Source organism: Grampus griseus, assembly GCF_964374135.1.
Source record: "Grampus griseus genome assembly, chromosome: 4".
Classification (NCBI taxonomy): domain Eukaryota; kingdom Metazoa; phylum Chordata; class Mammalia; order Artiodactyla; family Delphinidae; genus Grampus; species Grampus griseus.
The window spans coordinates 91,305,259-91,326,785 of NC_138997.1; the positions used below are offsets into that span (position 1 = coordinate 91,305,259).

Sequence of the window (21,527 nt, forward strand, 5' to 3'; positions counted from 1 at the left end):
ATCCTCAACTCTCTGGCCAAAGTTGTTCTTGGTAATGGGATAGTCCTTGATTATCTTTTAGCTGAGCAAGAAGGTGCCTGTGCTGTGGCCAACACCACCTGCTGCACCTGGATTAACACTTCTGAGGAAGCTGAAACTCAGTTATGTAAGATCACTGAACAAGCCACTTGGCTTAAGAAAGTGACTCCTTCAACAGGGTCTTTCTTTGACTTTGAGTGGTTTTGGTCTTGGGGACCATGGCTCCAAAATGCACTCCAGGTATTAAGAATTTTCCTGCTTATAATAACCACAACAGTCTCCCTGGTATGCTGTATTCTCTCAAAAGCTTTAAGTGCATGTTTGCAGCCCCTAACCACCAAACAAATGATCTCCCTAAGACTGGAATATCAGAAAGGAATGAAGAGAATGACCAGCTTAAAAAACGTGAACCTGAAGTCATGACCTGTGAATACCACACAGAGGATCAGTAAAAACTGCAAGAACTTCAGAGCAGTAGCTGGCAGTGGCACTAATGCCTTAAATTTTGATCATACCTCTCAGGCTGAGAGTCATGATCAAAAGGGGGGAACTGTTAAAAACAGGACAACAGGCCCATAATGGAGTCACTTACGGTAAGCCCCACATCACCAAACCAAGACAATACTTAATTTAATTACAGTTTTGGCCTCTCCCAAGAATGGAACCTTAAACCAGTCAATCAGAAATCACTTGGTCAGCACTACTGAGGTAAGCTGCCCGACAGACCCACAACTGTCCCCTAAAGGAAGGTTACCTTGACACAACCAATCCGCTTCTTTCTTCTGCTCCCTTCTGCCTAGCAGGCTGAACACTGAACAGGTCCATAGGAAAAGTCAGACTAAATTCTTCAGATATGAAAATTAGGGAAAGCCAGAAAACTTACTACTAAAAAAAAGTAATTGTAAAGATCAATGAAAGGGTCAATGAGTATTATTTTAAGTTAATAAAGAAATACTGTTAAGTTATAGTATTTCTAAAGAAAAGAGAGACAGGACAAAATCGCTTAACTCTAAGAAAAAGGAAGAGAAAAATGCCCGAATCTCTGTCATGTTACTAGAAAACAAACTATACCATGTAAAAAGACTAAGACGATAAACTAAACTGAAATAGATCCAGCCGAGCTTTACTAACAGAACAAACCTTGGCATAAACTTAGATCAATTTAATAACAACTTAGTAAAGGAGCAAAACAAAGATAAAGATAAGCAGTACAATAGAAAGCAGACTGAGATAAGACACATAGTAAGGTAACTATACAGCCCCATTTGCCAGGGTTACTCCTCATTTACACCTGTTGTCCTGGTATAATTACTAATAGCACCCTCTTTCACTCTCAAAAGTATTCCTGTTTGGATGATGAATTATATGGTCATCCTATCTATAATAACAATATGAGGCAGATGGAGTTAATGTTATAGTGAAGGTACAATTTTATTTTCATTTGTGAAATGGGAATAAATACGTTCTGTACCCACCCAAACTCAGAGACCTTTTACAATATGAAACAATATGTTAAGTGTGCTAAACTCTCAAAAAAAAAAAAAGAATTACATAAATGCAATGCCATGCTGTGATCCTAAAAACGCCCAGGAAAGGAGGGGGAGGAAAGGGCAGGACTGGCAGTCCGGTCGGGCTGGAACCGAAGGAGTACACATGCAGGCCCTGATGCACACTCGCATGCTTCCGCTCCCTTCCAGCCTATAACGGTATTTAATACGAAACTCTTTGTAAGGTAAATTAAAAATTAATGGAACAGGAATGGGAAATGGTATTTTTTAATGATTATTATTTGGTATGACTAAGAAAAGCAGATATAATTTGGAGGAAGGGGCTAAAATATGTACCAGTTGAAGCAGGGGTTGTGGTAATTCCCAGAAAGAGGCAAAAGGTCCTGGGTTGAATGTTTCATGGCCATAAAATAACTCAGAAGTTTTTGGCTCTTTATAGACAGAACTCATAACCATAGACTATTCATTCCCAGTTAAGCCAGTTGCATTTAAGAGCATTATTTGCTATTTGAAACACATCTTTCTACAGAAACTGTTGTGGTATTTAAGTTCCTACAACAAAAGCCTAATATTTAATCTATATATAACTGAACTATATAGTACCAACGGTGCTCTCGAATGACCCGTGACTAAGGAATCATCAAGAAGAGATTGAAGAGGTAGAGGTGAGACAGTCTGGATGGTAAGAAAAGAGAAAGTCTTCTGGTTTCTACGGTGGTTGCTTTGAAGGAGACAGAGGTATATGAATTGAAATACTCTAGAATTAGTTCTTATCAAATATCTATAAAGAGAAAGATAACAACAGCAGGTGGTAAATGAATTGGAAAAGAAAGAGATAGAGGAGGAAGTCTAGTAAATAGGTACTATAATTGTCAAGGGAAGACATAAGAGCCCAGGTACTCAAGTAAATAAATGCTGAGGCAGGATAGAAAATTTAGAACTTAAGAAATATTCTAGTTATGCTTATATAACTATAAAATGAGATATTTTCTTAAGATACATCCCATTAATTCATACAGTGGTTCTTAACCATTCTAGGCTACAGAACCATCTTACTTTAACAAAAGCAAAGAATCTTCTACCCAGAAAAATACACATATAGCCCTGCTTTATAGTAACTGCAAGTCCATGACCTCTTTAAAGTGGAACTTGGCCAATGTGAAATCACAAAGTACAGGGGCAGGAAAAAATGTCTTTTGCAAGACCATCACAATAGCCAAATATAATGCCTGAGATTATAAAAACTGTTACAAAAGTATAGTGCAAAAACAGCTGTTAAAATTTATTAAAGTACAAAGCAGGCATCAGAATCATGGAAGGACTTGTTAAAACAGATTTCTGGGCCCCACCCCCAAGTTTCTGATTCAGTAGGGCTGAGAGGGGGCCTAACGATTCTAACAAGTTGCTGCTTGTCCCAGAAGCACACTTTGATTTATTCCTTAGAGCAATCTTTCAAAACTATACCAACTTCTTTTTCTTCCACTTCTCTCCCTTGAGGCCCAAAGATTTGGCTGCAGTAATCCACTTTGTCTTACGGGTTCACTGCCTTTCTTTCCTCATTCTGTAGGCTAAATGCAAACAAAGTACTGAATGGAAGAGTGCCCCAACCTTATTTCTGCCTTACTTCCAAAACATGTATACAGCCTCCACATTATTTTGAATAGCTCCAGCCATAGTTAAGAACATGCAAACAGAGAAGAGGTAATAAGCAAAGTGACAAACAGATATAAGCAAAGTGACAAACAGATATTAACAGATTTTGATCAAAATACTGTACACAAACCCCAGGAGATGACTTCCTCCTAGGTAAAAGAAGGATGTTTCTTTTCTTTTCTTTTTTTTAATTTTGGCTGCGTTGGGGCTTCGTTGCTGCACGCGGGCTTTCTCTAGCTGCGGCGAGCGGGGGCTACTCTTCGTGCGCAGGTTTCTCATTGCAGTGGCTTCTCTTGTTACAGAGCACGGGCTCTAGGCATGCGCGTTTCAGTAGTTGTGGCTCATGGGCTCTAGAGCGCAGGCTCAGTAGTTGTGGCGCACGGGCTTAGTTGCTCCGCGGCATGTGGGATCTTCCCGGACCAGGGCTCGAACCCGTGTCCCCTGCACATTGGCAGGCGGATTCTTAACCACTGTGCCACCAGGGAAGCCCGAGAAGGATGTTTCTTGCACAGACTCCTATTTAAAGGTGTTCAAAATCATTACTTCTTTTATGAGCTCTACAGATCAATAATTAGACACATTCCAAATAAAAATTAAATTTAAAAATTAAATTTTTTAACCTAGAATTTGCAGCTAAAATAAAAAATCATAGGCAAATGTACAGAAAAAGGTATTTTTCAAACAAAGGAAATAAAGTGTAGATTTTAATCATTTCTTCTCTCATCAAAATGATATCTAAATTTTCTGCCTCGGTCATTCCCTACCTTTTTTTCTAAATTAGTATAAATGAGTGTGACTTTTCCTCTATTCTTACAATATCATTTCTTCTAGATATCACAGTATCAGAGCTAATGTCAGTCATGAAAGGCAGAATGGTCATCATAAGAATATCAGTAATTGATGTGCCGTATAGTAGAGACCTGTATACAATAAATGTGGAAATTAGAGAAGAATATTAACATTATCAGTGTTTCTGGAAATTGCTTTTTTGAAAAATTCTCACAATTGCCTGTTCTTATAAAAATGGAATGAAGCCTATGTGTCTAATAACAGACCTTGCTTTACAATTCATTACAGCAGTGGCCTCCAAATTCGGTTGCCCAGACCCCATAGGGATGTACAGTCTAATCCACTTTAGAGGGAGAAAACATTAGAACTTCCATTTATATTTAATTTTATCTCATTTTTAATTTATATTTTCATGAACATTTAAAAAAGACATAACACTGGTATAACAGAATGTATATATAATAAAAATATTTTTATATACACATACTACTTATATACAACTATTTATTTATAAATTGTATCAGGGAGGGCATAATGATGGAGATTAATGATATATATTAACATAGAAAAGCAACACAGACTAGAAATCAAGAACATGGGTTCAGTCTGTTCTATCATTTATAAGCTGGTGACCCTGGGCATTTGCCTCATCTCTCTAAGCCTATTCCTTATCTGCAAATAGATAATTATGGTATATTCTTAGTTCACAGGGTTGCTAGGAGGAGTCCATTCCATAGTGTATGCAAAGTGCTTACAGTGTGGAACAAACAGTAAATGCTAAATAAATGTTTTCTGTTATTTTAGTATATAAAGCCATAAATACAAGTTTGAGAAGTCCTCCAGTAACAAAACTAAATTAATTCATCATTTCTCAGTTTTGGCCATCTAACCCTTTTTTTTATGGAATAACTATTAACATTCTCTGCTATTCTAGTTGTATGCTTATTGCTATTATTTTCCAGAAAGAATTAAAGCCTGCTTTTACGGCATCAAGTTTTTAACTAATTAAACTATGAAAATTTCAGTATACAGGAAAATACCTCAATAATTATAATTTAACAGCAAGAATTCTTTAGCACCTACTCTCTTCACCTTACCTTTGCCCTGCCTGTCCTTTCAGGTGAACACCAAGTGATCCTTCAGTCAAATAAGTTGTACCGGTACATTTGTGCATGTAAAGTACTACTCAGTAGATAACTTTAATCAAATTTAACATGCTTTAAAATGTTAGACATATCCTAATACAAAGATAAACATGAAAAGTCTTATTGTGGGTCACTTCCAAAGCAAAGCCTTTTGAAGGAAGTCATATAACTTTACTGCTTTTATACTTTATAATTCCATGGCTTGAGAATTTCCCATCAAATCTCTCTAGCAGAGTACAAAAACAAACCACGATAAGCAGCCTCTAAAATGGCTCATAGGAAGAGTTCTAAAAGGTAAATAAAATGAGATAACAAGACAAAAATAAACAAATAAAATAAAATGGCTCATAATGATCCCCACATCCTCTTATTTGTGCTCCTGTGTTAACTGCCTCCCCTTGAGTATCAGCTGGACCTAGCAACTCACTTCCAACAAACAGAATATGGCAAAAAGTGATGAAACAGGACTCCCAAGATGAGGTTATAAAAAGACTTTGACTTCCATGTTGTCCTTTCCCTCTCTCTCTCTCTCTCTCTCTCTCCCCCCCTCCCTCCCTCCCCCGACTTTCTCTCTCCCACCCCCGTGCTCCCCCCACCCCCTTCAGCCCCTCTCACTCAGGGAAGACCACTGCCCTATGGACAGAGGCATGTGGCAGGGGACCGACATCTGCAACCAGCAACCAGTGAGGACCTGTGGAGCCAACAGCCACATGAGTAGGCCTTGAAGTGAATCCTCCCCAAATCAGGCCTTGAGATGACTGCAATACCAGTTGACATCTTAACCGCAGCTAGTGAGAGGCCCAGAGCCGCAAGAGCCAGCTAAGCTGCTCCTGGATTTCGAACCCACGGAAACCATGAGATGATAAAACCGTGAGTGGCTTAGTAAACCACTAAGTTGGGAAGAATTTGTTACACAATAATAGATAACTAAGTTGAAATTTTAACTTAGAAAACTTCAGTAAAGAACAGACGCAGTTATTCCTTTAGAAACAATACTCCACGTAATTCAAAACTCAGCGATCCTTTTTTAAAATGTATTTTCTCCTATTTTTTTCTAACCCTACTTTTGCCTATTTTCTTAAGTGACTCTCCTTGTTTCAGACAGATTCATCTGTGTGGTTAAAACTAAGTTTTCTGAGAAGTGTACCGAGAAATGATGACAAAGGTGTTTTTCAGGCAGAATAGCTAATATAAGAAAAACAAATACCAGGTACAACCAGATTTTTCACATAAGTTGGCCTTAAAGTTGGTTTTATATACATTTGTATACAAAACCAACTGATAACATTCTAAAACTATCTGGAATCACATAAATGAACGGGAAGAATGGATAAAAGGGGGGAAAAAGTAGAAAAAGGGGAAGAAACCTTTTAAAATATAAAAGAAAAAGGGGGAAAAATAAAAACAGAAAACAAGGTTCATACACACTAGGAACTATAATAAAACTTCCAGTCATGAAGTAGGCAATAACAATGTCAGTTCTCATTGCCTCCTACTGCTGTGCTCAGGGCCACAAAACCATTCAATACTCTCATTTAAATTATTGGCTAATCAAGTACCTACACTGTCCAAAATACCTTCAATATTGACAGAACAGGCAAACTTAACTGTAATCAATAACTCAATCTAAGCAGGTCACAAATTCAGCATACACTGACATCTAATCTTCTAGATCTTGCGTCAGAAGACAATGACCTAGAGAGCAAAAGCTGCATATCCTGTTCCTAATCTGAAACACCCCTAGGCCTCCAATTTCAATTGTAGAATAGCTCTGGAAAATTGCCAGATATTTATTCTCTTACTTGTCCAAGCACTGCAAACAGTACACACTTTGTTACCTTCGTAATGAGGCCTGCCATGACCATCCTATTTAAAATTACAGCCATCCATTATCTACCCGTCCTGATCCCCCTTCCCCTGCTTATTTAGTTTTTTGTTTAGTCTTGCTTTGTTTAGTCTTGTTTTGTCTAGTCTTGTTTAGTTTTGTTTTGTTTAGTCACAAGCCCCATCAGAATGTTAGCCTAAGGGCTTGAAGATTTATATGAGATTTTGTCTGTTCTTTTCCTGATATATTTCAAGATCTATTTGAGTATCTGGCATGGAACAGATCCTCAAATATTAGCTCAATATCAAATGAATGAATAAACTAGAAAAGTAAATGCTTTCTCATATGACCAAAAACAATAGGTACTAAAGAGAAAAAAATTAAGCTTCCAACCAGCATTTTCAAATGCTAAATATTTTGCTAAAATTTTTAAAAAGCAATATTTCCATTCAAAAATCACAAGAAATTAAGTATTTTTAAATTTCTAAGGTTTCCTATTAAATTCATGAAGTTTCCTAATGATGGCTACTAGAGACCTATAACAGTATTAATATTCACTTCTTTAAAAAAAAGACACTTTAACAAGAAATACAAATCAAGATGTAGCAATAATGAACTGAAGGCACCAAACTGGTCCAAGAACTACAGAATTAAAAACCCATTCTCTTGGGCTTCCCTGGTGGCGCAGTGGTTGGGAGTCCGCCTGTCGATGCAGGGGACGCAGGTTCGTGCCCCGGTCGAGGAAGATCCCACATGCCACGGAGCAGCTGGGCCTGGCTGGGCCCGTGAGCCATGGCCGATGAGCCTGCGCGTCCGGAGCCTTGCTCCGCAACGGGAGAGGCCACAACAGTGAGAGGCCCGCGTACCACAAAAAAAAAAAAAAACCCATTCTCTTAAAGCCTGCAACACACTATAGTCTCTAAGATCAGTCCTGTCCAATATAAATAGTGATCTACATATGTGATTAAAAATTTCCTAGGAGTCACATTAAAAAGTAAAAACAAGTTAAATTAATTTTATATTATATTTCATGTAACCCAGTATGCCCATAATATAATCATTTCCAACATGTAATCAATATTTCAATATTTATGTAAATCTTCAAAATCTGAAGTGCATTTTACACATATAACACACCTCAATTTTAAGTGCTCAATAGACAAATATAGCTAGTAGCTACCATACTGTACAATGGATTTCTAGATTTTTGGGGGTACTAATAAAACACAGAAGCATACTATATTTGCTTTTAAATATTCATATTAAAAGAAATACAGAGAGAAAGATATCTTCTGTTTTTAAACATTCAAGTTCACCTATTATACTGATAGAATTCTAAGTTCTTTTAACATAAGTTTTACTTTTTAACAAAGTTATTATTTTTTTATTACAAAATATTTGGAATTCCACTAAAATTTAAGACTCAATAAGAATTCCATTGAAGTATAAATTATACAACCATGCGTGATTACTTTGTTTGGCACAGTGATAATGATAATATTTCACACATTTGAGCATTTACTATCTGATGATGAGATAAAAAGATTAAAATAACTTGTAATTCTAGGAATTATTATGCAATCAAATACATTCAAATCGGCTGTCAAATATCTGCATAAGCTTACTTAATACCTCTCTGTCTATATATTATACACAATTGCAACAGATCCTTCTCTTGAAGGTATTTTTAATAATTAAAAAATATGAATTTTTGCTATTTTTTCCATATTTAAATATTTTTTAAATTGTGATATAATAAGAAATATATTTGGTCTTTATCCCTGGTTCCTAGAACAGAGCTCTTAAAAGTCTTGGAATTTCCTCAGTGATAGAGTGTCCTTTCCTCCTTTAATCACCCCTGAGTTCATGCTAATGAGATGACTAAGGGAGGGGCCCCTAGATAGCCTCAGGATGGGGCTGATCATGAGAAAGACCAGGGATCAGAGAACCGGAAATTTCAGTCCCAGCTACCTGACCTCTGGGAAAACTGAGCTCTGTAAAAACTCTTGAACTTAGAGATTCAGAAAGCTTCCAGGTTGGTGAATATATCAAGGTGTGGGAGGTGCTGGGAGGGCAGCATGCCCAGAGAGGGCATGGAAGCTCCATGCGCCTTCTACCATACCTTGTCCTATACATATACAGCACTTGGCTGTTCCAGAGTTATATCCTTTTTAATAAACCAGTAAACATAAGTAAAGTGTTCTCCTGAGTTCTGTGAGCCATTCCAGCAAATTTTCCTTTTTTTTTTTTACTGAAGTACAGTTGATGTACAATATTATATAAGTTACAGGTGTACAATATGGTGATTTGTAAAGGTTATACTCTATAATTAGTATGAAATATTGGCTATATTCCCTGTGTTGTACAGTAGCTTATTTATTTTATATATAATAGCTTGTACCTCTTAATCTCCTACCCCTATATTGCCCCTCCCCTCTTCCCTCTCCCCACTGGTAACCACTAGTTTGTTCTCTATATCTGTGAGTCTGCTTCTTTTTTGTATTATTCACTAGTTTATTTTTTAGATTCCACATATAAGTGCTATCAAACAGTATTTTTCTTTCTGTCTGGCTTATTTCACTTAGCCTAACACCCCTCCAAGTCTATCCATGTTGCTACAAATGGCAAAATTTCATTCTTTTTATGGCTGAGTAGTATTCCACTGTATTTATGTACCACATCTTCTTTACCCACTCATCTGCTGATGGATGCTTAGGTTGGTTCCATATCTTGGCAATTGTAAACAATGCTGCTATGAACACTGGGGTGCATGTATCTTTTTGAATTCGTGTTTTTTTGTTTTTTCCAGATACATACCCAGCAAATGTTCAAACCTGAGGAAGGAGCCATGGGAACCCCAGATTTATCGCCAGTCAGTCAGAAGTTCAAAAACATAACCAGAGACTTGTGACTGGGATCTGAGGTAAGGGCAGTATTATGAGACTGAGCCCTTTAACTTGTGGGATCAGGGAGAGAGCGTCAGAATTGAATTGAATTGTTGGAAATGCAGTTGGTGTTGGAAAACTGAAGAACTGGTTGGTGTCAGAAAACACCCCAGAGTAGTAATATTTATAACTTGATATATCAATTAATAACAAAAGTAATTTTATTAAGTAGATTTTTAATATAAAGAATCTAGCCTTATTCTAGGCTCAGAATTAACCAATCTTAATAAGTTAATTTGTAACTTCTGAAATGTGGCTACCTAAAACTATTCCAGCTTTAAAAAGTGAAAGTGCACACCACTCTTTTCAAACATTTTATAATACTAAAACTCTTCAAATTAACCATATCCGCCTGCCGATGCAGGGAACACGCGTTCGAGCCCTGGTCCAGGAAGATCCCACATGCCGCGGAGCAACTAAACCCGTGCACCACAACTACTGAGCCTGCGCTCTAGAGCCCACAAGCTACAACTGCTGAAGCCCGTGTGCCTAGAGCCCGTGCTCCACAACAAGAGAAGCCACAGCAATGAGAAGCCCCCACGCTGCAATAAAGAGTAGCTCCCACTCACCGCAACTAGAGAAAGCCTGCGTGCAGCAACAAAGACCCACCACAGCCAAAAAAAATAAATTATAAAAAAAAATAATAATCCCTCTGAATTAATATATTCCTTAACCTAAAACAATCTAAGCAATAATTAGTTCCTCAGAAATACCAAAATCAAAGGAAAACTTAGCACCATCAGTGTAATAACTTAAAATTATAACCTTTCAACTCAGTACAAGAATTAGTGTTGTAAATTATCTCCAATCTAATTGATGGACAGAATTATGAAACTGCACAGAGTACTCATCTACTAAAGACTACACTCTCTCTGAGTTGACATGGAATTTGATCAAACTAATACTGTAAATGACTAAGAAAATGTACAACAATAATTTCAGGAAATCTGTTTAGTCTAGAGAATAATTTCCTCTACAAAGAGCATCAAATATATGAACATAAAATTCTATTGACTCCATAATTCATATAGATAGTAATAATTTATGGAATAAGTGGAATTTATGTTAGACTATTTGATAATCAAAATCTTAAGCAACTATATTAGCAACTAAGTAAACAATTTAGACAATCTTGGGAGGATCAGAAAGAACAATTCATCACTAATAATTCAGAGTATTACTTCTAAAAAGTAGTTTTATAGCTTGATTTTATTGTGTGTATGTGTGTGTTTGTACTGGAAGAAAGAGAAGGAATGGTGATGATGTTGAGAGAATGAATTACTCAGTATAATAAAGTGACCCTCAATAAATGACAACTACTTTGTTATATTCCAGCAAGTAAAACTCCTAATAATCATCAACTTCATTTCATTTACTCTACTTTACGACCAACAGAATATATTTACATACTTCAAATACTTTTTAAGTTGGAAACAATGTAAAATAGGACTATCCTGTCATCTGCAGTTCCAAAAATGAAAGAAATAAATTTGACTACTTTGAACTGAAAGCCATGATTTTGGTACTAATAGAACTGAACTCTAATTAAAATGATTTAACCACAATGAGAAGAGATTATCTCTCAGTAAGCATGAAACAGCTGATGCAGAGATAGTAAAAAAAAAAAAAAAAAAAAGACTAAAGAGTTAATATTTGATCTAATAAGTACTAAGAAATCACTGTTAAATTTCTTAGCTAGAGAAAGACACTCTCAAAGTGATATGCATGATGATTAGAGAGGAAAAAATTAGAGGTAATAATCTAGGCATAAGATAATAAATACCTAGATTAAAATGGAATAAGTAAATAACTAAAACAGGTAAATGAAAAAGGAAGAAAAAGGAATAAATTCTAAGAACACAAAATTTTATTTATAGCAGGGGTTGGCACACTACAGACTGATGGCTGTCTTTGCAAACAAAGTTTTATTGGAACACAGCCATGACCATTAGTTCATATACTGTCTATGGCTGCTGGGCACTACAATGGGAGAGTTAAGTAGATCCAACAGAGATCATGCGGCTCACACAAATCTAAACTATTTGCTAGCTGGCCTATATTCGTTTCCTATGGCTGCTGTAACAAAGTACCATAAACTGAGTGGCTTAAAATAACAGAAATTTATTCTTTCATGGGTCTGGAGGCTATAAATCTAAATAAAGTGTCAGCAGGGCCATGCTCTCTGAAAGGCTCTAAGGGAGAATCTGTTTCATGCCTTTCTCTTGGCTTTTGGTGTCACCAGCAATCCTTGTCATTCCTTGACTTGTAGCTGCGTAACTCCAATCTCTGCATCCACTGTCACATGATCATCTTCTCCCCTGTGTCTGTCTGTCCACATGGTGTTCTCCTCTCTTACAAGGACACCAGTCATATTGGATTAAGAGCCCATGTTACTCCAATATACACTCCTCTTAAATAACTACATCTGAAATGAACCTATTTCCAAATAAGGTCACATTATGAGGTACTGGGGGTTAGAACTTCAAAGTATTTTTTTGGGGGGGGACATATTTCAACGCATAATTTGGTCCTTTACAGAAAAAGTCTGCCAACTCCTAATTTAAAAGAGTAACAACTGGTACTTCCTTAGTGGCACAGCGGTTAAGAATCCACCTGCCAACGCAAGGGACACAGTTCAAGCCCTGGTCCAGGAAGATACCACATGCCACAGAGCAACGAAGTCCATGCACCACAACTACTAAGCCTGCGCTCTAGAGCCCGTGAGCCGCGAGCCACAACTACTGAGCCCATGTGCCACAACTACTGAAGCCCGTGCACCTAGAGCCCGTGCTCCGCAACAACAGAAGCCACCGCAATGAGAAGCCCGCGCACTGCAATGAAGAGTAGCCCCCACTCGCCACAACTAGAGAAAGCCCGCACATAGCAACAAAGACCCAACGCAGCCAAAAATTTAAAATAAATAAAATAAACTTTAAAAAAATTAAATAAAAGAGTAACAACCGAGAAGTAGGTCCACAATTGCCATTGAACAGTGAGGGATTTCAAAGAGAAGATCTGGGATTTTGCTTTAGATAAACTAAGCTGAAAACAAGAGCCCTCAAAAGATGTCAGGCAGAAAGCAATATATGTAGGTCAGAATCTGGACTGGCTTAGAGATGGAGGCATCAGGAGTAACCTGAAAGTGGATGAGCATTCTCAAGGTAAATGTTTTATACAGCAGGTCAAAAATCGATCTTTAGAGAATGTTTCTGTTACATAACAATGTGATTAGATAAAAATGTGATGAGAGGATGTCACTGTTATACAACATTAGATAATAATGTAGAAAATAGTGTAATTTAGTATCATGTAAACTAAAAGAGAAGCATCTCAACAGTGACAAATACAACAAAAAGAGTGAAAAGAACTAAAAACTGACTGGGGAATTTGGTTAGAATGAGACCATAGTCAAATAAAGAAAACAACCTCTAAGAAGAAAACCAAAAGGGACAATAGACAGGGGTAAGATGAGAATGCTTAAGAAATAAAGTACTATTTATTTGTACGGTGAGTACAGTAGATTAGGACATTGGTGACCCCCAGTAAACCACATCTCCTGGTATTCATATCCTTGTATAATCCTTTCCAACACAGACTCTGAGTTCAGCCAAATAACTTGCTTTAAGCCAATTTGATATTAACAGGCATTGGCAAGCAGGGGCATGATAAGCACTTTCACATGGAAACTTGTTCTCCTGGAACACTGCCACCTGGAAGCTGGCTGCCATGCTGTAAGGAAGCTTGAGCTAGACTCCTGAATGATGAGAGACTGGATGGAGAGAGACTCTGATGGAAAAGAGGTCATCTGAGATATTCCAGCCCAGCAGAGCTGGCAACTGAATGCAACTGCCACAGTGACTCTCAGGCCATAACTACGGGAACAGAAAAAGTGCTCAGCAAAGCCCAGTCAACCCAGAGGATCAGGAGAAATAACAAAATGTTGTTTTAGGCCACTAAATTTTGTGGTGGTTTGTAAAGCAGCAATAGATAACTGACATAGTCAGAATAGGATATATGTTTGAGAAACCCAAGTACACAGAGTGGGAATTCTTATAAAACTGAGAAGACCTGTATAGATGTGAAAAAAAAGAAAAAAGAAAAACCATGTAAATACAAAGGGTAAAATTAAAATGTAAAGAGAAAAACTAAAGATGATGAAGATGAAGGAGTTGAGTCATACAAGGAATAATGGGAAAATTTAAGACTAAAAACTTGGTCATTCTGTTTTAAGAGAATACCAGGGAAAAAGGGTTTCCACCTACTTCATCACTTTCATCTACTTCAATTCCACCATCTTTGTCATCATCCATTTGTTTATGTATTGTTTGAAGAGCTTCCAGACTAAATCTATCTTCTTCTGTGAAGCATGGTGGACTCAGTGACATGCAGGGATCTGAAATAGAACAAAGGGCAATTACTAACTTGCAATCCCCAAACACAAGCTATAGTCAAGAGAATGTAATTTAAAACAAAACCAACAAATTAAATTTCAGACTAAGTCAAACTAAGAGGCTTTAAGAAGTCTAGTAGGGTATTCTTCACATCAAAAGTATAATATATGAACACACTGACTAAAAATAAATAATTCAATTTAATTGATATTAGTCAACTAAAACCAGTACTAAATTCAGGTTGTCTACATTCTTCTTATCCAGATCATTATATTTATAAATTATTCCTCCCCCAAAACAGATAAACTCTCTCCTTTAAAAAAAGGAAAAAAAAACTAAACATCACAGAGTACAAGGTGCTATTTTTATATAGTCCAGTTTAAAATGTAAGTCCTAGGGAAACATCACAAAGAATACAAGAAAAAGAAATGAAGACTATTCACATGATCCTTAGACATTTTTTAATCATTTTTCTATCTAACAGAATCCAAGAGTCCACCATATGACTTTTTAAAATAAAATGTATAACTTCTTAGATTCAACAAGGAAAAACTGAATTTTTAAAAATCTTGTTCTTCATGTTTTCCTTAACATGTTTATTGGCTAAACCTTTTCCTATGGAAAATGAGTGAATCCTCACATCTAGGTTGTCAAAACTAACAATTTAAAGAGAATGTGGGGCTTTTCATGGCTTAAAATGAGATTAGTAAAAATTACCTCCTGTTGACTCAATTAGTAAACAGTCTACATACCAAAATGGAAAAGTACTGCCAAAACTTCACTCACACCCAATCTGGCTGACTGCTGGATTGACAAATTCCAGGAACTGACTTCTACCAGGTCACTAAAATAATATCCTTTTAAAACATCATCAGATCCACATGTATTTCTAGGAACAGTATGGTCTTAAAGTTTAAAGTGGTTATTAGCATAACAGAAGGGTTAGCCACAGTATGGCCATCTCCTCAACAATAGTTAAAAATCTAGTTTATCATCTGGTCCTGTTATGAATTAACTGACTGTGGACAAATCACTTGTCCTTGTATCTTAGTTACCTCTCTAAAATAAAGCAAGTAGACTAGATGTTTACTAAGCTCTATTGCAGCCATAACGGCCTAAGAATATCTAATTCTGCATTTAGGAAAAAAAATTACAAGAAAAGAAGCCAGTCCTGGAGACAAACTAATAATTTTCTAAAAAAAAAACAATTTAAGCCTATATTACCTGCATGTTCTACTTATAGAACATTTTGGCAATTTAACATTTAATAGTTTTAAGTTTTTAATCTGAAACTTAATTTTGATTCCTTTAATCTTAGAAGGGAAGGAAACAGAAAAGGAAACTCTCTAAAAATGAAATTATAAGTTATGTGACATAAATATGTGTATAAATATTCAAAACTCTGATTAAGATTTGCTAAAATCTAAGAACTTACAGGCATAATGGTCAATTACGATCCCTAATTCACAAGACATCCAGAACCCTCATATGCCCACAAGTTATTCTGAATGGATGCAAAATAAAATATAAGCTCTCAGGTATCACAACAACACATGGTGTGAAGAAGATGTGTATACAACATGCTACTGCCTCCAGCAGACATATTTTTAACACGTATTTATTTTGCTAACAAACATATGAAGTGAAAGTTATTACAACTAGTACAATAACGAAAGTCTCAGCATCACTCACTCTGATTAAATAGGCTTTGTTGTCAAACTCTCTAAGCGAAGTCAACAGTGAGGACGGCAGAAACATTAAAAAGCTTAAGCTTTTTATACAATATGATTTTATACAATTTTATACATTTATACATTTATGCATTTTATACAATATGATATAAAAGAACTGTACATATAATGAATCAGGTATAATGGTTTCAAAGACAACTGCTAAAATACCAAAATCAGTCTCCTTTGCCAACATCTTACAGACATCTACCTTAGCTACCCAAAATGCACTATGTACTCCATAGCCAGAACAGGTTTCTCATCTAAACAGAATCACTTGTTCATTTAAACATGATATGGAGTGCCTGTCATGTGCCAAGCCCTGTACTTGGTGCTGGACACCCAACTAAGGCAAATTTCCTCCCCTTGGTGCCCTCACCTTGTGTTAAATGCAATGTGGTGTGATATATCTTTCTAGCATTATTATGCTGAGCATTCCTTTCTTTCCTCTGGATCAAGACCAGCACATTCCACTGAGAAAAAAAGGAATCAGCTGAAACAGAGTAAGACTTAACCAAAGTCAGCAATCAACACCATTGTTAAATTCCACCTTGTTTTCCTCTACCCAAAGCCAAACAAACGCTCAATCTGATTCTGCAGAAACAGAGTTACTGAATTAAAATGATTTCACCTAATAAGAAACATCTGATATATTCTAGAAGCCAATGCTCTTTCATGTACATAATGTAATCCCTACAACCCTGTGTGAGGAACATATTATCTCCATTTTTCAGATGAGGAAATGAGACTAATGAGTTACTTTCTTAAGATCACACCCCTAGAAATGACAGACCTGGGATTCACACCAGTCTTCAAGACTCCAATTCATGTTCGAGTGTCAGTATAATGAACATAAATGCGTCAGTGTCACCAGTGTCAGAGAAGAATAAAGGATTGCTATCATAGATACTGCCAGAACCTGGCTGAGAAGCAGAGAGAACCAAGAAGCATAAATGTGTCCCAAGGAAGGGGATCACTAGATACCTCATAAATGACAAACATAATCTGAAATACAGACCTATACTTCTTAGATTACTTCTCCTTTTGAGAATAACGTACCTTTAATTCACACTCCCCTTGAAAAAACCTTTACAATAAGTATACTACCACAGTAACAGACATATGTTGAAAGTTTAAACCAATATAAATATTAGAAGCCAACTAAATAAACTTCTTAATTTGTTACTTATCTAGCAAAATACATAAATGCCAGACTTCAGGTTAGAAGCCAGGTATACAAAGGGTAAAAGCAAAGTTAAATATGGCAAGTACAATGACAGACATGTAATAAATATATAATGGCAGTAAAACTAAGGGAGTAGTCCTGTATAGCAAGAAGATTTGAGGAGAAAGTGATATTTACACATTGATTCTTAAAAGATGAGCAAGTGTTCTCTAGGAAGACATGAATGGGCAAGAACATAAGCTGCTAATAGTTATACTAACAAAATAATGATGACAATAACTATCAATTACAGAGTGTCTATAACATATTACATAAATTTATATATAAATTATATATTTCACTTTGTTTATAAAATAGGCATTATTATTACCATTTGACTAGGTAATTAAGAGAAAAGACTGACAATATCATTGAGGGTCAGACTATAGAGGGATCTACAGATTATTCTAAAGTGACAATAAAAGGGAAAAAGTGTTAATAAATTACTCACTGAAACCCTCTACTTGCAGTTTCCTTGGCCTGCAAAGCTCTTTCTCCCAAGTACACCCACTGTTGGTTCATTCCAGCACAAATGTTTCTCCTCAGAGGTCATCTTATTTCCCTATCTAAAATAGCCTTCTCCTTTTCTATTTGTTATATTTTTCTTCACAGCACTTAATCACAGTGCATATATTATGTATTTACTTGCTTACTGTCCAATCCTCCACTATAATGCAATCATGAGATGAAAGGCTTTGTTCTGATTGTTGCTCTTTTCTGAGTGCCTAGAAGTGTCTGGCACATAGTAAGCGCTCAAAAAATATGTTTACTGCATTACTTACCTAACTGGTTTCCAATATAAATGTTTGGAAGAGAAAAACTTTTCACAAAATTACTTGGCTGATTAGAAAACTAAGATGTAGAAAGTGACAGTAAAACCCCTCACCTCTTTATAGTACTAAAGTTAACTCTAAGTGTTAGTAGAAATCTACTAATATTACTCCTGCTCCAATTAAAAGTATTCAGTGGCCCTCAAGAGCTAAAGTATAAAGTCTATTTTTCCACTGTCAAATACTGCTGTTTAAATACTTAATGAACAAAATATACAACACATTATAAAAAAATAATGGAGGGGAACTTTAAAATATTTAAGATTCAAGGCCCTTATACTTTAGCAGCAAAGATAAAATTTCATGAAGGCAAGGACTAAGCTTGTTTTATTCATGACTATATATTATTACTATTATTATATATGTTATAATATATGTACATTATTATTATACAGTACTACTCCTAATAAATAATTATGGCTGACTGGCTTTTACATGCAAGCAATTGCATTTTTGGTGGTATTAGGAAAGAGAAATTGGATTTTAATAAGTGGGGTTAGAAAAAGAGAAAACAAGAACAAACCCAAAGAGGAAATAAGACGATATCTGGGACCCACAAAGAGCAGTCTGGCTAGCAGACTGGCTCTCTACTGAGAGTGCTACTCAGGGCTCCTCGCTGCTCACCTCTCCTCCATCTGCTGCTGTAGGCCTTCAGCGGAGGGCTGGGGAGGCCAGTCCCACATAACAAGGAACTGTCCTCTGCCAGCTAACAGTACTGCCCAGAGGGAGGAAGAAAACACTAGCAAGCATGGGTGGAGGAGCAGTAGGATGTGAATCTGGAAAGATGGCTTGGGGTTATCCGTCAGTGAACGGCAATGAACCAAGAAAGAAGAGACTAAAAGAAGCCACTGATCATTTTTAAGTGAACTGTGACTTGATGGCAAATATAACAGAAATCACAACTTATATTTTGTGTAGTGCTTTCAAGTTCAAAAAATGTTTTCCCATATAGTCAGTTTTATTTTAATCTAGAGAAAAAACTATAGTCTCAGTTTACATGCTTGTTACCAGTGAATGCCTATTCCAACAGTACAGGCAGGAAGTAACAACATAAACTACAACCACAGCAGTGAGGATAGATGGAAGAGGTCAGACTGAAGTGACAACTGAGTGTACTGAGAGAAAGGAGACAAATATGACTGACATTTTTAGAATGAACTAATAAAATTCTAGGTAAAACAAAGGTAACTTCTATTTGGATGAGTGAAACCAAACAACACAGAGTTACAAACTGCGCCAAATGTGACTCCATTAAGCCTTTACTAGAGGCACAAATATTTATGCCATATTCTATATTTTGTTGTCCCAGTCAATTGATATAGGCAAGGAATATAGTTCAGAAATGTAAGAAAATAAGAGCTTAAGAAATAAATGAAACTGAAAAAGTAAATCCAGTCTTTAAAGCTAGTTTCCCTCCTATAATACCTTTGAGGTCAGCAAATTTCATGCAGAAGAGAACTAAGAAGGAGAGCCAGCCGACTTTTCATCACAAACCAATGACTGTAGCCCATTAACAATGTGCAACATCATATACTGCCAAGAACATGGCTTACCACGCTGGCAACTTTTATGAGTCTCATGATTAGGATTTTCTTAATTACTACCACTGAGAGAAAAATTTTAAATAAATATTGTTCATACTTGGTGCTTCCACTAATAGTTCAAGCATTTATCAAATCAAACACTTCAATCTGAATATTTTGAGAGCAAATCTTCTCTAAAATCTTCAGAGATAACCGTTTGGTGTCATTTTTCAATAAACCAACAATCTGATTCAAACTCAAAAAGAAAGTGAATAATGTCTTCTTTCTTTTTTGATATCCTCTTTAAGGCAGAGTCTGCCTTATTTCTCTTATTATCCCAATGTCTAGCATATCACCAACACCTGGCATACAGGAGGATTAATGGATGTTTCTCAAAAAGTCTAATAAATAAATAATAAAGGCTGCCACATACTTTTTTAAAGAGAAGTTTCAACCCATAATCTATTATATTTCCCGGTATATGGTACCAGGAAATATAATTTCATAGATATTCAAACTATGCTAATATTTACTGAAAGTATATTACATGCCAGAACAACAAATGAGAAAAGGAAAATTGTAACTCGTATACACGACGCTATACCAGGAGGCTATAAAAATGCAGGTGGATTCTGAATCTCAAATGTTTAACTCAGATTTTTGAAAAGTTCAACAAAGGAGACAGACCTCACCAACAACAGGGCTGAGAAACCACTGCTGATATATCAAATTATGGCTTAAGTATTATACTGAAAAGAAAATAAAGAGCCTTTATTTTGAAACCCTTTCTGATTAATGACTGCCTCTTGGAGCTCTGAATCACTGACTTCGTTTACAAAGTCCTCATTAATTAGTCTGACTCTTGTAAAAAGAAAGAACTTTCCCCTCACCTGTTAGCTAAAAACTTCCCTTAAAAATTGCTAAGTTCAATTATACCTTCCAAATGTTTTAAACAGACTATCTGATACAAACTCAGTTACTTAGGTCCTTTCCCACTTTCCAGGGATATTTTTCAACTTACCATCTTCTGATTATTTCACTCCCACTTATTCCCCCACCCTCACAAAGCATCTTGTCCTTGCCACCTCAAAAAGTTCCCACTAATCTTCTCAAAGAGCCTCTCTAAAGGTAGGAGACAAGGTGATGCCTCTGCCTCAAAACTATCTTAATATGCAATTCATTTACCAACACATTCCTCAACCCAAAAATATCTACACTTACATTTGTGGTTAACCAATATGTTCATTTAATGTATGTAAATAAATGAGAAATATTTATGCAGCTGTATTTATCTCTAGATTCATTGACAGCTGCCTAATTTTTCCCACTGTGTTTTATACTATAACTTCCTAGAAAGCAATACTATATCTGAGTATAACTTTGCTGTATCTGTCATATGCAGGAAAATATTGTTGACTAGGTGCAAAAAACAAAAGTAAACAGATGCATGCATACACTTATTTACTGACTCCTAATTTCCCAGGATGCTATAAACACTAACTTTATTTATTTATCTATCTATTTATTTATGGCTGCATTGGGTCTTCATTGCTGTGAACGGGCTTTCTCTAGTAGCAGCGAGTGGGGGCTACTCTTTGTTGCGGTACGTGGGCTTCTCATTGCGGTGGTTTCTCTTGTTGCAGAGCACAGGCTCTAGGCACGTGGGCTTCAGTAATTGTGGCACGTGGGCTCAGTAGTTGTGTCTTGCAAGCTCTAGAGCACAGGCTCAGTAGTTGTGGCATGCAGCCTTAGTTGCTCCATGGCATGTGGGATCTTCCCAGCCCAGGGCTCGAACCCATGTTCCCTCATTGGCAGGCGGATTCTTAACCACTGCGCCACCAGGGAAGCCCTAAACTCTAACATTTTGATTAGCAACATTATGTGCACAGAGTAGTGAAATAGCTTTGCTTATTTTTATTTGTTTTGGAGGGAAGAAAATGATAAT

At 36.4% G+C, this 21,527-nt stretch overlaps 1 protein-coding gene across 2 annotated transcripts in view; it reads right to left on the bottom strand.

The window, feature by feature from the left end:
* Window positions 1–21,527, bottom strand: part of STIM2 (stromal interaction molecule 2) — a gene marked incomplete at its 5' end in the record, with an annotated part of 168,580 nt that overhangs the window by 88,159 nt on the left and 58,894 nt on the right. For both annotated transcript variants that reach the window (XM_082653519.1, XM_082653520.1), the window contains one exon: window positions 14,146–14,276. In XM_082653519.1, the coding sequence (XP_082509645.1) occupies window positions 14,146–14,276 (131 nt within the window). The remainder of the gene's footprint in view (window positions 1–14,145; window positions 14,277–21,527) is intronic.